This window comes from Enhydra lutris, unplaced genomic scaffold (genome assembly GCF_002288905.1).
Source record: "Enhydra lutris kenyoni isolate GAN:26980312 unplaced genomic scaffold, ASM228890v2 scaffoldscaffold9, whole genome shotgun sequence".
In the NCBI taxonomy this organism is placed as follows: domain Eukaryota; kingdom Metazoa; phylum Chordata; class Mammalia; order Carnivora; family Mustelidae; genus Enhydra; species Enhydra lutris.
This window is the reverse complement of record NW_019154093.1, coordinates 8,890,474-8,906,218: the sequence shown is the minus strand read 5'-3', so window position 1 is coordinate 8,906,218 and position 15,745 is coordinate 8,890,474. Positions and strand designations below refer to the sequence as shown.

General features: G+C 47.0%; 1 protein-coding gene across 2 annotated transcripts in view; it reads left to right on the top strand.

The window, feature by feature from the left end:
* The window catches only part of LOC111143102 (metal regulatory transcription factor 1), a 36,433-nt gene extending 20,719 nt beyond the window's left edge, over positions 1-15,714 (top strand). The window contains exons 6-11 of one of the 2 annotated variants that reach the window (XM_022496577.1): positions 304-440; positions 4,462-4,536; positions 8,896-8,992; positions 9,710-10,305; positions 13,286-13,349; positions 14,601-15,714. In XM_022496577.1, coding sequence (XP_022352285.1) covers positions 304-440; positions 4,462-4,536; positions 8,896-8,992; positions 9,710-10,305; positions 13,286-13,349; positions 14,601-15,028 — 1,397 coding nt within the window. In that variant the 3' untranslated portion in view covers positions 15,029-15,714. Of the gene's footprint in view, positions 1-303; positions 441-4,461; positions 4,543-8,895; positions 8,993-9,709; positions 10,306-13,285; positions 13,350-14,600 lie in introns of both variants that reach the window. The other variant, XM_022496578.1, reaches the window with a different exon arrangement.
* Positions 15,715-15,745: the final 31 nt, after the last annotated feature.

Sequence of the window (15,745 nt, the reverse complement as noted above, 5' to 3'; positions counted from 1 at the left end):
GGAAAAAGATCTAAAGGTTGGACTCAGGAATCCAACCTTAACAAGTGAAATAAGTGCAGAGATTCTCAGAAGAACCTGTGGTGGGGAGAAATGAATCTTCTCTTTAAACTTGCCAGGGGCAAGCTGTGTTTACTCTACATTCAGTTTTAGGACTGGGATGGTTAACATGTAATTTGTCCAACTTGTAACAACTGTTACCTGAACCCTCATAGGAATATTTACTTCTCTCTGTAGGGAAAAGTAGATGTCTGAATCGAGTGAAATGACTATTGGAAATATTAACACTATTTGTCATTCTTGCAGGTGAAAGACCCTTTTTCTGCCCCAGTAATGGCTGTGAGAAAACATTCAGCACTCAGTACAGTCTCAAAAGTCACATGAAAGGTCACGACAATAAAGGACACTCATACAATGCACTTCCAAATCACAATGGATCAGAGGTGCGTGGTGTTTTGTCTCTTGTTTTGATCTGGGCAACACAGAACAGCAACAGTTGTTTGTGTATCAAAATAAAAGGTCAAAAAGTATTCTCTGTATATCCGACAGTGAGAGGGAAGAAGTCAGGGTCAAGATCTGTGTCTTTGTGATGGGATGACGCAAGCCGGCAGTTTCACCAGGGGCCCTGTGCTTCAGCTTTTGATTCGGCTCTGCCTCCTTCCTGTCAGATACGGTGCAAGAGGCACCTTGTAACCCGAGGTCTCACGTGGGTCAGCCAGATGCTCTACAAGTGTCTTATCTTCTCACCTGTGTTTGTGAAACATCTGTACTTGAGTTTGAAACGCAAATTAAAGCTTTGCTTCATACATCTGTTTAATCTGTCACTGGAGAACCAGGCAGAATCTGGAAAATTTCTTGCCCTTTTGAATTGTCTGTAGGCCAGAAGGTTTGAGAGCCACTGATGGGAGGTACTGAACTGCAGAGCTTTCTTCTGCAGAGTTTTAGACAGTTGGTCTGTTCTTTGCCAAGCCCATCTACTGTATTTTCTTCTCTGTAGCTTCATTCTGGAGAGGTCCTGGGAGAAATTTGCTGTTTTTACTTCTTCTTCTTCTTCTTCTTTTTTTTTAAAGATTTATTTATTTGAGGGGGAGAGAGAGAGAACAAGCACATGGGGAGAGGGAGAGAAGCAAACTCCACTAAGTGTGGAGCCCGACACCGGGCTCAGTCTCACAACCCTGAGATCACGACCCGAGCCGAAATCAAGAGTCAGATGTTTAACTGACCGAGCCACCCAGGCACCCCTACTGTTTTTACTTCTAACATATTGGGCACTTAATGTATATCTTTTAAACCTAGGAAGTGAGTATTATTATTATCTTACTATTTCATAGATAGAGGAACTGAACCACACTGACCTCCTTTTGAAAAATGAGGTTTTTACTTAAAATAGGTAATATCTTTTGGTTTGGGGAGAGACCGCATAAATTCTGTGGTTTCCAATTTCTTTTTTAAAGTTTTTTTTTTTTTTTTTTTTTTTTAAGATTTCATTTATTTATTTGACTGACAGAGATCACAAGTAGGCAGAGAGGCAGGCAGAGAGAGAGGAAGGGAAGCAGGCTTCCCGCTGAGCAGAGAGCCCGATGCGGCGCTCCATCCCAGGACCCTGAGATCATGACCTGAGCTGAAGGCAGAGGCTTTAACCCACTGAGCCACCCAGGTGCCCCTGGTTTCCAATTTTTAAACAGCAAAGGATCCCTTCAAACCTGTTCTGCCCCTGTATCTTACTAGTAATAATAACTAGCATTTCCCGAGTGTTTACCTTGTGCTGCATTCAGTGCTAAGTGCTTTTACATGGATGGTGTCACTCACGAGCTCTGCAAGGTCAGTACTGTTATTAGCCCCACATTACCGATAATGAAACTTTTGAGGCAAGGAGAAATTAAATGACTTGCCTGAGTATCCAAAGCTTGTAATTACTCTGATTTAACAGACAGTCTGCTTCCAGAGCCTGGTTCTTGACCCCTGTGTGGTGAGAGGCAAAATAACATTAGCTGTGAAGGCTGTGGCCTGTGGAGCTCAGCTGCCTGAATTCAGATCCAAGCTCTGCTACTGATCAGATGGATGCCCTTTGGCAAATGGCTTCTTTGTGCCTCAGTTTCTTCTTCTGGAAAACCAGATAAAAATGTTAAGATCTGAGAGTCTTTGTCTGCTAAGCTGCCTGTATTAAGTTGTGATCAGTCTTCTTGTTCATGTGACAGTCAGAGGACAGTTTAATTGGTGACAGCCCCTAAGCACTGGGACCCCCTCCCCAGACCCCCCAGTGCATGGTGCTCAGGTCTCGTTTTCTCTGGGTTGCAGCTTATTCCCCAGTAGAGGGAAGCTCCTCTTGTCGCAGGCTTTCAGAGCCATCTAGATTGCCTCTGAGTCCTAAATAAAGATCTCCAGCCTGGATCTCTTCCTGAACTCTAGACTGCCACAGACAGTCCCCACTTAGGATGGTTTGATTTTATGGTGTAAAAGTGATACGCATTCAGTACAAACCGTACTTTGAAACTTGATTTGACTCTTGTCCCGGTCTAACAGTAGGCTAGGCTGTATGATCCTATATGATCCACAGCCCCCGGTCAGCCTGCGATCATCAGGGTAACCAGCTGGTAACATTTCCAACTATTCCAGACCCATTCAACCGGTCTGTTTTTTTCCCTTTCAGTACAGTATTCAGTCAGTTACAGGAGCTAGTCAACGCTGTTATAAAATCAGCTTTGTGTTAAATTATTTTGCCTGACTATAGGCTAACGTAAGTGTTCTGAGCCTGTTTCAGGTAGGTTAGGCTAAGCTGTGATGTTTGGAAGATCAGGTGTTCAGTGCATTTTCGACTTAGGCTGGGTTTATCAGGATATAGCTACGCTGTAAGTTGAGAAAGATCAATATTTTCAGCCTCCCTCCTCAACCCAGAAAACATCAGTCTTCTCAAATTTCATATGTCCAAACCTCTTCCACCCATAGGTCCCCACCTTAGTAAATGGTACCTCTGTGTTTTTAGTGGCATAGGCCGAAAGTCTTGGAGTCGTTCTTGGTACCTCTTTTTTTCCCCTCAGATCCCATACCTGCCAGCAATATGTCAGCTCGACCATGCGAATATATATAGAATCTGATCACTTCTGATAACTTTGTTCAGGCCACTGTCACCTTTTGTCTCGATTACTACAGTAACCACTAAATGATCTTCCTCACACCTTTCCCCTTCTCCCCACTCCCACTCTGCCCTGACACAGACTGGTTTACATATTTCACCCAGAGCAATCTTTCTAAACCATAAATAATGTCTGTCCTCCGTTCATAACTCTCCAGTAGCTTCTTGCATCACTTAGAGCAAAAGTCAGTCAGAATCTTACAGTGGCCTACGGAGTCATTTCTCTTGGTCACTTCTCTGGCCTCATTTGCTTCTCTTCCTCTCACTTTAGCTCTACTGTCCTCTTTGTGGTGCCTTGAACAAGGGAAGCCCATTCCTGCCTCCGGGCCTTTGTACTTATAAACCCTCTGCTTGGAACACTTTTCCCAGATACGTGCCTGGCTCGTGCTGTCTTTCCCTCAGTATTTGCCCAAATGCCAGCTTATCTAAGAGGCCTCCCCTGTTTTAATAAGAAGGCATCTCCTGCCCCGGCGTTCCCTGTTCCCTTTATCCTCCATAAACTTAGCATCATCTTTGGGGATTTTGTCACACACCCCCACCACAACCCCCAGATGTAAGCTCTCTGGTGGCGGGGACTTGTTTTGTTCAGTATCGTAGCCCTGGGCCTGGAACAGTACCTCATACGTAGTAGACGCTCAGTGACTGTTGATTGTATGTATGAATGGAAACATTTGACCCATATGGTAATAAGTAGGGTTCCCACTCAAAGTATGTGAATCGCAGCTGGCATTCTAGGAATCCAGAGTTCAGAGTTAGCCTAGGCCGCTGTATTTGGAAGTAAATCCTCAGCACTACTGAGTTAAGAATCCCTGAGATGCCGGGAACACAGTGATACAGAGGAAGATGGCGTTCCCTTCAGAAGCACTGGGTTTGTGTTCTGCTAATTAGCTGTGTGATTTTGGACAGTTCACTGTCAGTCTTAGCATTGATTTTCTCATACTTAAAATGGGAATATAAAATAATACTTCAGGTTCATATGAATAGCAAATCAGGCCATGTGAAATTGCTTTATAAATGAGAAGACCAATTACACAAATACTATTAATTTCATATTATTACAGCTTTTGTTCCTCTGGAGCCTGAGTCATGAGACAATTCTTAAACTCCTCTATTAACCACCTTTAAGAAATATAAGACAGTCTTCTAAGAATATCAGGATTTTAAAAATTAAAATAATTCACATAGCCCTTCGGATGGTTTTTACCTTTCCAAGTAACAAATCTTGACATTTGCAACCATAGGGACATTGTGATCAAGTGTTTTATACATGCTATGCTACTATAAATCTTAATTCTTTTTGTTACTCAATAAGAACTTTTTGTCTTTTGCAGGATACAAATCACTCACTTTGTCTGAGTGATTTGAGCCTTCTGTCCACAGATTCTGAACTGCGAGAAAATTCTACAGTAAGTGTACCTGTGATACGGGTATGAGAAAAACAAGTGCAAGAATTGAGCACACCCCTTTGGTGGGAAAATTGAGGGAGGCCAGCCTTTGGAGTCTTCCAGATTTGGTTGCAATCCAGTTAGTTTATGGCTGTTTTGATTTTATTTCCTGATAGAGCCCTCATGGGAAAGGTTGTACTCTCTGATGTCTAATGCCTTTTGACCCATGTCACTCACTCAATAACCTCTGGCCCCAGAAAATGTCTTTCTTTTATTCACTTAGCAAATACTTACTGAGTGCCTAGTCCATCAGGTAGTGTGCTGGTATGAGCTCGTAGGGGTAAAAAAGTAAGTGTGGTCTGTCCTTGAGGAGTTTAAAATTAGTCCAATATAAGGGGAGAGCCAGAATTCACCAGAACTCCAGTTTACAGGCTTTCTCAAGCCCTGCTGATGTGACTGGAGTCCGTCTTTGTCTTTCTTTGAGCTCACTCACTGCATTGAGGTCTTGAGGGAGCCTTCTCTCTGAGCCTCTTCTAAAGGACAACCCCACTGTCTCTTGATCTGGTGGCTTCAGTTGACTCTGTGTGGAATTCCCCTGCCATTCCCGTGGCTTGGTGATGTGCCTTGCAGGCCACTGTATGAAGGCTGAGCTTATGCTCCATGAGGATCTGCACTTTGCTGTGTCACCAACTGGGTTGTTATGGGTGCATTGTTTGACGTTTTTCTATGGTAAATAAACATAGCTTAAGTTAGATTTTCTATGAGTATTTGCCTAAGTAAGAAGGAATCAACATGATAGGAGGTATTTGAGCAGAAACGGAAAGACTTGGGAGTGCCGTGAAACGTGTGCAGGTTCTCAGAGTGTGTCAGTGGGGTCCTCTGCGCTTCTGATGCCAGGCTTCTTGGGCCTCACCCCAAGCCTACTTCGTCAGTATCCTCTGAGAGTGGCATCTAACACTGCGTTTTTTTATCTAAGCACCCCAAGGCTTGGGTTCTTCTGGTAATGGCAGAGTTGTTCTTATCAGACCAACCCCCCATGGAAAACAACTCCATATGCTGAGCAGATGATCAGGAACAGCTACTTGAAGGCACCAAAGGGCAGCCCCCAAACAGGCAGAGGTAAAAGCTTGGAAGAAGGAGCCACATGGACAATGGCAAAGGCCCTAGATATGTTCTCAAGTTTACGGCTTATCAGCCTCAGGGCAAGCCCCAGGTGACACCAGACAAGATGGCTAAAGCTCGGTAAACATGCAGGCTCACTGGCTTGCTAACCAGAGGACAGAGCTCAGAGCTACCACAGCAGCACCTGGAAGATGAAGGGGGGAATAGCCTGGAAAGTAAAGAGCCACAAAGTGGGAACCCCAAGCTCTGTGTATAAACTGGTCACATCTCTAGTTGACCCCCGAACTGGGCATGTGTGAGACAGACCCTCAGCAGCCCAGCTAGGGCTGAAGAACTGGACGAAGAGAAGGCTGCTCTCCCCCCACAGGGAAGACCGAGTTTGCCATCGGAGCACAGCCAGATCCACAGAATAGTCAAGCCGACAGAGTCTCTACAACATACCGTTTACAGTGTCGTGGGTAATCCCAAATTAGTACACGTAAGAAAGAGGAAGACATTTTTTTTTTTAAATTCATTTCTTTAAGCAATTTAAGCAAACCAGTCATTTCTTTAAGCAATTTCTACACCCAACATGGGGCTTAAACTCACGACCCCAAGATCAAGAGCCACAGGCTCCACTTACTGAGCGAGCCAGGTGCCCCAGTAAACAAGGCTTTCTGAGTAGCTCCTTCATGCTCAAGGAACATGCTTGTAATAATTGAATAAACAGGAAATCTCAGCAGAGAAATAGAAACTATAAAAAGTGCACCAAATGGAAATTCTGGAACTGAAAATATATCTGAAACAAAAAATGCACTGGATGGGCTTAACAGCAGATTGGAAATGACAGAAGAGAGAACCAGTTAAATTGAAGACCGAGCAATAGAAATGAACCAATCTGAAGAACAAAGAAAGACGCTAAATAAGCGCTTCATGTGATTTTTATGCCTCTTCGCATTTCAGAGCTAATAGTCTAAGATGAAGTTTCTGTACCAGAGGCCTCAATGCCCTCTGAGTTGGAGAACCTAAGATTTTGGGGTATAGTAGCACTTTAATCTCAGAGGTTGTATTAAATGATTTGTTTAGGAGTCTGCTCCCTGACCAAGGCCATGATTTAGGACTAAAGAGCTTTCTGGAGCCCTGGGGTCATCAGGTGAGGAATCCTGGTATGGAGGGACATTAAGTACTTGTTAAAAAGAAAAAAAGCCTTTTCTACCACAGTTGATGTTGGCAAGACAGAGGCTCTGTCCCTTGTGGTCAAATTACATAGTGTGCCCTCACCACCCATCATTTACTCCAGAATTGGAAATAGTCTTATTTTTACTCTTTCATTCTAAGGCCACAATTCTTAAAGTAATTGAATTAATTTGCCTTTTTTTTTTAAATTAATTTGCTTTGTTCTGCTTTAAAAAAAATGATGAATTGTTAATACCAAATGACACGTTCTGACGAAGTCCTTCTTTTCTTGGTTTCTGGACAGCCATATGTGTGTTTGGGTCCCCGATGTGAGCTTTGGTTTGCTCAGATCTTTTGTTAAAGGAAGGTTGAAGAGCCTAGGGAATGGTGCTCTGGACCTCTTGGATCTAGAGCTTCAGGCTCCATCCTGGTCCTAGACAGCTCCCAGGGTTCTTTGTCTCTCTGAGCCCCTGTTCTGGTCTCCTCTACAAAGGAGCTGCTCAAACTCACTCTGTCCCCAGGGTTTGTATCCTGAAGCCTGGCAGTGGCTGAGTCACAGGCACTTCAGCACTTTTTTGGGTTTTTTTTTTTAATTTAAAATAGTTTTTATTGAAGTGTAATATACATACAGAAAAGTACACCAATCACAAATATGCAGCTTAATGAATGATCACAATTCATCACATCGATGTAACTAGCACCCAAATCAAGAAATAGAACATTCTCAGCATCCCTGAAGCCTCCCACCCTCCATGCCCACTAACAGCTATTACCTCTCCCTAAGGATAACTTCTATCCCAACTTGGCCCCTCTTGGCTCACATGGGTGGTTTCATCTCGAGGACCTCTAGGCTGCTGGACAGTTCCTCTCACCACACTTGCCCAGGCCCAGAGTGATCCTTCCCCCTCCCAGAAGCAGAGTTGTTACAAAATGACCTTTAAACATGAGTTGGCACTGACGCAAAACATGGCCTAAAGATGGGTTTTGTTTGGTCTGTACAGTACTTTGTTTTCGGTTACTTGCTTTTAATTACAAACCAGTAGATTCCACATGAAAATCCACACTTCAGACCATTCTTGAGCTCCGGAAGTCCCCAGTCTGCACTTCATAGGGCAGCGTTCCTCTGAAGCCCTTGAGGTGCCGGGGGTACATGCTCCCCAGTTTGCCCCAACCTCCTGTCCCCACTGCCCTGGCTTCATGACTTCTGTTACCTACCTGCTCTCCTGAAGGCACTGCCTCTGTCCCTCCTGACCTACTAGCTGTGGGGCAGAGGCAGACTGGAGGGAGAAGAATTGCTGTCCTTTCCCCCTCACCACAGAGAAGCCTGGAGGTGGCCATTTTATTTGGTGCCTATCAGGAGTCAGACCCTTAGGGCATTATATGTTTTTTGGGCTCCCCCCCGCCACATTTTATCTTTTTAAAAAATGTCTCTGACGTTTTCTTAATTCTTAATTACAAAGAAACTTGCAGTGTGACAAACAATAGTGAGTATAAGGTGATAACTACTGTCTCTCATGAAAGGTTTCTTTTATTGCCTGATTCATTGCCATGCATACTTGTTAGACTTTCACAGGTATTATGTAATGACCTTGAAGGATATTCACAGTACATTATTCTTACATGAGAAGAGCAGGTTGCAGGTAATAGATATTATACAATCCCATTTTTAGGTAGGATTTGGTCTTCTTTTAGGGCAGGGGTCAGGAAGCTCCTTTTTTGGAAAGGGCTGGATAGTAAATATTTTTGGCTCTGCGGACCATAGAGTCTCTGACAAAACTCAGCTGTGCCGTCAGAGCATGAAAGGAGCATGGAAATAAATGAGCAAGCATGCATCATTCCAGTAAAACTTTATTTCCCAAAATGGACACGCAGCCTACAAGTCATAGTTTGTGGGCTCCTGTTTTAGAGTATCTGAGGACCCAAATCGCCAGTGTCTGAGGTTTAGGGAACTAGATGTCACCTTGGAAAGGGAGAAGTTAGAAAAAAGAAACATAACAAAAAAGATCATTCTAGTTCTGCTTCTGTGTGTTCTGTCCCAGTGAAAAATTGCCTCAGGGTGACAAGCCTCATGTGTCTCTGTCTGTCTCTGTCTGTCAATCACAGGGCCAGGACCTCAGCACAATTTCACCAGCAATCATCTTCGAATCTATGTTCCAGAATTCCGATGACACGGCAATTCAGGAAGATCCTCAACAGACAGGTTTGTGCCATAGTCTCTCTTCCTGCTCACGTCTCGGCACCGGGTAAGGGAGTCCCCCTCGGTGACACACCGTGGCAGGCGCCGTGAAGTAGATTTCAGTTCCTTTGAACAACATATGCATTTGGTGAGGGGTCTAGGAAGTATGAGCCTTTTGTTTGGTTCCATCTTTTTCTCTCCTTCCCTCAGCAAGAGTCTCCTTGAGGGCCTACTTTCCCTAGCCCTTCAAAAGAAGAGGGTCTTCTTCAAAAGCTCTTGTTGGCTTTCAGAAGCAGGAGGAGCTGTGAGCTCGCTCTTCTGAAGTGCCACTGTGTTCGCGAGTGGGCAGGATCCATGAACAGCATCAGATGCCTAGATCCTTCTGTGTTTGAATGAAAATCTGTCCCTGAAGCCTCACAGCAGTCAGAAAGTGTGTTCGCTGGTTATGCCAAAAGGGGATGTCTAGTCTCTTCTCCAGAAAAGCCTTAGAATGATTTTTTTTTTTTTTGATGGTGAAGCCCATACTAGCTCTTCACATGTAGAAAGCGAGGTTGGTCTTGAAGCCTGCTGCTTCGGCCGGAGGGGTCGTTAAAGGGAACGCAGGAGGCCAGCCTTCTAGGAACGAAGCTCTTGGCTCTAACGGACTTCAGCTATCTTTGGTGTTGCCATGATGACTGTGTTTTTGTGGCTCCTGTAAGGCTTGGGATATGTATATATATTTCTATTTCTTTTTCTTGCCAGCTGCCTTGATTGAAAGTTTTAATGGTGATGCAGAGTCAGTCAGTGATGTTCCGCCATCCACAGGAAATTCAGCATCTTTATCTCTCCCGCTTGTACTGCAGCCTGGCATGTCCGAGCCACCCCAGCCTCTGCTACCAGCCTCAGCACCGTCAGCTCCTCCGCCTGCTCCTTCCCTAGGAACTGGTTCCCGGCAAGCTGCATTTGGCAACCCCTCTGCTCTCTTCCAACCTCCAGAAGTGCCTGTCCCCCACAGCACACAGTTTGCTGCTAATCATCAAGAGTTTCTCCCGCACCCTCAGGCCCCGCAGCCCATCGTACCAGGACTCTCTGTCGTTGCCGGGGCTGCGGCGGCGGCGGTGGCGGCACCGCCGGCCATGGCGGCACCGCCCCAGTCCCAAAGTACTACTGAGCCCCTGCCGGCCATGGTCCAGACTCTGCCCCTGGGCGCCAACTCTGTCCTGACTCACAACCCCACGATCACCATCACCCCGACGCCCAGCACAGCCATCCTGCAGTCCGGCCTGGTCATGGGAGAACAGAACCTACAGTGGATCTTAAATGGTGCCACCAGTTCACCGCAAAACCAGGAACAAATTGTAAGTACTCTGTCTGAACAGATCCGGTGGGGTGAAGCGTCTGTACGTAGAGGACATGTTCCCAGGTTTCGCTTCAGAAAGGAACACGGTTATCGTATCGGCCCTGAAACCTGTGATTTGACCTCTTGGCCTTGTCCCCATGAGCGAGTGGTAGAAATCCGGAGAATGCCATGATGCAGATCCGCAGTAGGGAAGCAGAGGACAAGCCCTCCCGTTCTGCCAGGCAGCAGCAGGCTCATGAACGAAGATCCCATCTGCAGTGTCACGGCACCCTCTAGGAGAGCAGAGCAGTCAGCAGACTGCAGAGGCCCAAGAACGACTTAGGAAACTGGGTTCTTCTCCAAGGCGGAGTCAGACTGATGTGCAGGGATGGTCAGACCCCATCAGGTGGAAAGCACAGCTGTGGCCAGGTCAGACAGAGAATCTGTGCTCCCAGGGCCTCCTTGAGAGCCAGTTTCTACAGAAGTGTTTCGTTTCGATGACGAAGGAAATGACTTGGTCACTCAATTAAATATATTTTTGAGGGCCTGAGTTTTTTTTTTTTTTTTTTTTTTTTAAAGATTGTATTTATTTATTTGAAGGAGTGAGCGAGAGGGAGAGAGAGCGAGCATAGGAGCAGGGGCAGAGGGAGAGGGAGGGGGAGAAGCAGGCTCCCCTACTGAGCGGGGGCTCCATCCCAGGACCCTGGGATCGTGACTGGAACCAAAGGCAGACACTTAACTGAATGAGCCCCCCGGGCACCCCGAGGGCCTGGTATTTACCAGGTACCGTGCATGATACTTTTGGGGATACAGAAGAGTGGAAACCATGATCTCTTTTTCATGAAAACTTAACATTTTAGTTAAAGAGGCTAAAATGCCTCAAAGTTAACATTACCAGTAGGGAAAGGGCCAAATAATAATAAAAATGGTAATAAAAGAATAACAGTAGTGATTTATTGAACCCTTACTATGTATAAGGGCTCACTGTGCTGATTAAGCACTTTTTGAAATTGAAGGTCTGACATGTGCCAGTTGTTACCTTATGTACATTATTCTTAGATTATTTTTTTTTTTTAGATTTTATTGAACAGGTGGTACAGAGAATTTCTGTGCACTCTGTGGCCACGGGCCCTCGGCCACCACCACCCAGTTTGCTATGTTAGTGACATCTTGCATTAGTCTGGCACATTTGTTACAACTGGTGAATCGGTATCGATATATTACTACTGACCAAAGTCCATCGTTTACATTAGGGCCTACTCTGTGTGTGCACCGTTCTGTGGGTTTTGACAAACGCATGATGTCACGTGTCTCCCATTACTGTATTCAGAGTAGATTCACCACCCTAAAACTCCCTATTCTTCACTTATTTATCCCGTCCCCCTCTCCCTTAGCAACCACTGATATTTTCAGTCTCTAGATGTCTGTATGTCTGAATGTCACCCACTGGTGCTAACTAAGCACTTTTCAGTGCATTGCTCATTTAATCACAGTAATCCTAGGAGGTAGGTATGATTTTACCAATGGAGAGCTGAGGCCCAGAGAAGTTAAGTGACTAGCTCAAGGTCACACACCTCATAAGTGGGAAGGCTGCGATTTGAGCATAGACAGCTTGGTCTCAGAGCCTGTGCTCCTGACTACTACGTCGTGCTGCCAGGTGAGGGGTGCAGAGGATCGGGACTTGTTGGGTAGCCATCCAGGGCAGGTGAGCCTTGAGTTAAGAGGAGGAAATAGATGGAGAAAACGACGTACTAAGTCGGAGAATGCCAGGGTGGATGTATGATGCCGTCGAACTGGAAGGGTAGTCTGGGGCTAAACAGCGAGACCAGAGTGTTCGGATTCCATAGAGCAGGTGCCAGGCACCTCTGGAGGCCACCTGATTCCATGTTTAGAGTGCCAGAGTCACTGGAAAGGCCTTTCTGGTGTCGTAATCCAATCTGTTCCATGTCATTTTTACTTGTTTTTTATTTTCCTGCATCTGCCCTGGGGAGCTGCGTGGGGCCTGTGTCATTCCTTTTCCATACAATTCATTTTTGTGTATTTAAATATCGGTCTCGTTTTTCCACCATTATTTTAGTGTCAGCTCCTATAACTTAGCCAGAAGCTCTCACACTCCTCCTGGACTCAGCCTAGAGGGACCCTTTGCCCCCCACAAAAGGGATAAAGTACAAAGCCTTTTTAAGGTAACTACTGGAAGAAAGCAGAAATCCTGTAGCCAGTGTAACAGGAAGTGCTACCACAGTGGAAGGGGTGGCCTCTGGGCCTGACTTGTGGTCCGCCTCATAGAACGTAAATTGCTCATGTTTGCTGCGGGCTTACCACGTCCTGCAGGCTTCACACGCCTCCTCTCATTTCGCCTTCACAGGGGCCCTCTGGGAGGTCCTTTGGTTATTATTCCCATTTTACAGATGAGGAAACTGAGACTCTAAGAAAAATCACTTGCCTGCCCTCAACAACTAAGAGGCGGTGGGGCTTGAACTTGAGGCCAGAGCCCACCCTGGAGCTGCTACCCTGTGCAGCTTACAGCACACCTCACGGGGCTCTTCTACCAGTGAGAGGACGTCTTAGCCGGTCCTTAGCATGCAGGTTGATCCTTGACGAGACAAAAGAACTTTCCAGCCTCACAGAAGTATTGGGGTGTGGCAGCAGTGGAGGCCTTGTAGGGAAGCTAGCCCTGGGGTTCCCTGTGAGAAGACCCCAGCTTAAGCAAAGCAACCTTGGCAGAGCCTTTGGGTGGACAGAACCCACTAGATTGGGCAGCTGGGAGACAGCCAAGTAGTAGGGGACAAAGCCGGCTGCACCATCAGCACTGAATGTCAAACAGTGCAGTGACCTCATGTCAGAGCACAAACAAAACATCACTCAGTGCAAAAATCCTTGAACACTGAGGCTTTTCTGTCCTCTTGGATGACCAGTACAATCAGGCAGGCTTCAGGTCCTTGGAGATCTGCCATACATGAGTGGCCATAAATGTGATTTTTTTTTTTCTTCCTCCCCAGCAGCAAGCATCTAAAGTCGAGAAGGTGTTTTTTACCACGGCAGTACCAGTAGCCAGTAGCACAGGTATGTAACTGTATGGGGGCTTTAAAAGCACGTCAGCTCTCGGGGCCCCTTGAGGCAGAGTTCATTGTTGCTTTGCCCCAGTTTTTAAAACCTCACATTTGTCAGATTGTATTGTTCATAAGTTAGCACACTTACGGCATAAATAACCACATTTAACATTCCTTAGGGAGTAGTGGTTCTTTGCCTCTCAGATACAGCTTTTAAGTGTAACCAGAAGAAAGTCAGACTCACAGTTAATGCCAAAGAGGGCGGCTGTTAATTCACTGGAATCTTTTCTAATTACAGTAATGAAGAAATAGCATCTGGGTCAGAGACTCATACAGAGCGAAAAGTTCCTTTTTTTTTTTTTTTTTTTTTTCAAACTATCTTATAGATTAAGAAACGGGGCCCTGAAAGATGAAATGACTCCTCCGGAGTCCTAAGAGAGTTTGTGGCCAGAGTCAGAGCCCTGGTTCTCAGGCTCCTGACTTCTACTCTCTTCTCCTGCCTCCCTGGCCTCTAGTTTTTTTGAGACACACACAGCCTGATTTCGGAGTGTGCGTGTGCAGAGCACACAGACACGCAAAAAAGAGCAGGCGCATGCGTGAGCACAAGGCTGGCAGTGTACAGGGGGACCCCCCTCCCCCACTGTGTGTGCAAGACTGGGATGCGAGAGTGAGCAAGAGGGTGTTCAGGAGCTCGGTCCTAGGCAAGGGGGACTCAGGCCGCACATCTCACGCAGTGTGCAGAGAGGTGTGAAGGGAGGTGGGAGCTCCTGGCACACAGACAGGAAGCTGGTGGGCCGGCTGCCCTGGGCCAGCCCTAGGTGGGAGCCTGTGGGCATCTCAGGCTGGCAGCCTCAGGAGAGGGGATGAGCTGGGTCTTCAGGGAGAAGAAGAGTAAGTTCTCCAGAAAAACAGCCTTGTGTGGGGAGTTTAGGCAGAAGGAAGAGCCCAGAGTCCCAGAGGTATGAAGAACATGTCAGGAAAAGGGAGGCATCTGCTGTGGCTGGCATGGTGGGTACCAGGGAGAATGGCCAGAAACAAAGCTGGAGGTGCAGGGTCATCTGGATGGTCCGAGTGCCCTTCTGAGGAAAAGGGACTTTGCCTTGGAGGGGATGGGGAGAGTCAGACAGAACGAAGCCTGGAGCATGGCATCCTCCCCACGGTTCTTGCCTCCGTGGCCCTCAGCACTCACCTAGTCTGTACCCCCTGTCCCTCGCGCCCCTGCCTGCGGCTACTTGAGGAGCAGTGTCTCTTGCCTCTCTCACAGGGAGCTCTGTACAGCAGATTGGCCTCAGTGTTCCTGTGATCATCATCAAACAAGAGGAGGCATGTCAGTGTCAGTGCGCGTGCCGGGACTCTGCCAAGGAGCGGGCGGCGGGCAGGAGGAAGGGCTGTTCTTCCCCACCCCCTGCAGAACCGAGCCCCCAGCCTCCTGACGGGCCCAGCCTGAAGCTACCACCACAGACTTTTTCCTCGCCCCCTGACCCCCTGTCGACATCCTCCGCTGTACCCTCTTCCTGTGAGCAAAGCAGACAAGCCGAGACTCCTTCAGACCCTCAGACAGAAACGTTAAGTGCCATGGATGTGTCAGAGTTTTTGTCCCTCCAGAGCCTGGACACCCCGTCCAATCTGATTCCCATTGAAGCACTACTGCAGGGGGAGGAGGAGATGGGTCTGACCAGCTTCTCCAAGTGAAAGGGCCACGTGCGCTCACCTCCAGGAAAGGAGGAGTGAGCGGGAGGCGGAAGGGCTGGTGCCTGCCTCACTGGGGGTGGGTCAGCCGTTCAAAGGATGAAGAAATCTACTGTTTGAAATCCTCACCTTTCAGACGTATTTTCTTTAGTCATATCCCAGGAGCATCCATTTTAAGGAACTGATCTTTGGAAAAAAAAAAAAAAACCAAAAAAAAAAAAACAAAACAAAAAAAGCTAAGTTATAAATGAACTGTTTGGCTGCACTGTATGTCACTTTTGCTTATTGTCATGTGAACTTGGAAACTAAGGTTACTCGTATGCATAAACATTCGAAATGAAAGGGTGTGGCTTCCATCAGTCTGATGCTGCCCATCACTTGCACTCGGGTCTCTGTGGTTTGGTCAGTGGAGTTCAGTGGGTCGGGTGTTGCTCCTCCCTCCCTGTGCGTCTTTTGAGTCTGAGGCCGCAGCTGGTGTGGATGGCCAGACCCTGGCTTCATCAGAGGGGGCAATGCCAAGGCAGGTCAGACAGCTGTGAGCCAGACAGGGACCGGGTGAGGTGGTTTTGTTTGCTGTTGGTGTCGGTGGAGCTCAGGGTGGCTGTGGCAGGTGTCACCCAGCAGCTGGCTGTAGCCCGGTGGGTAGCGAAAAGCCTGGCCTGAGGCTGTGTGGTGGATCAGGTTCTTCGGTGCGGCGGGGGGGGGGGGGGGGGGGGGGGG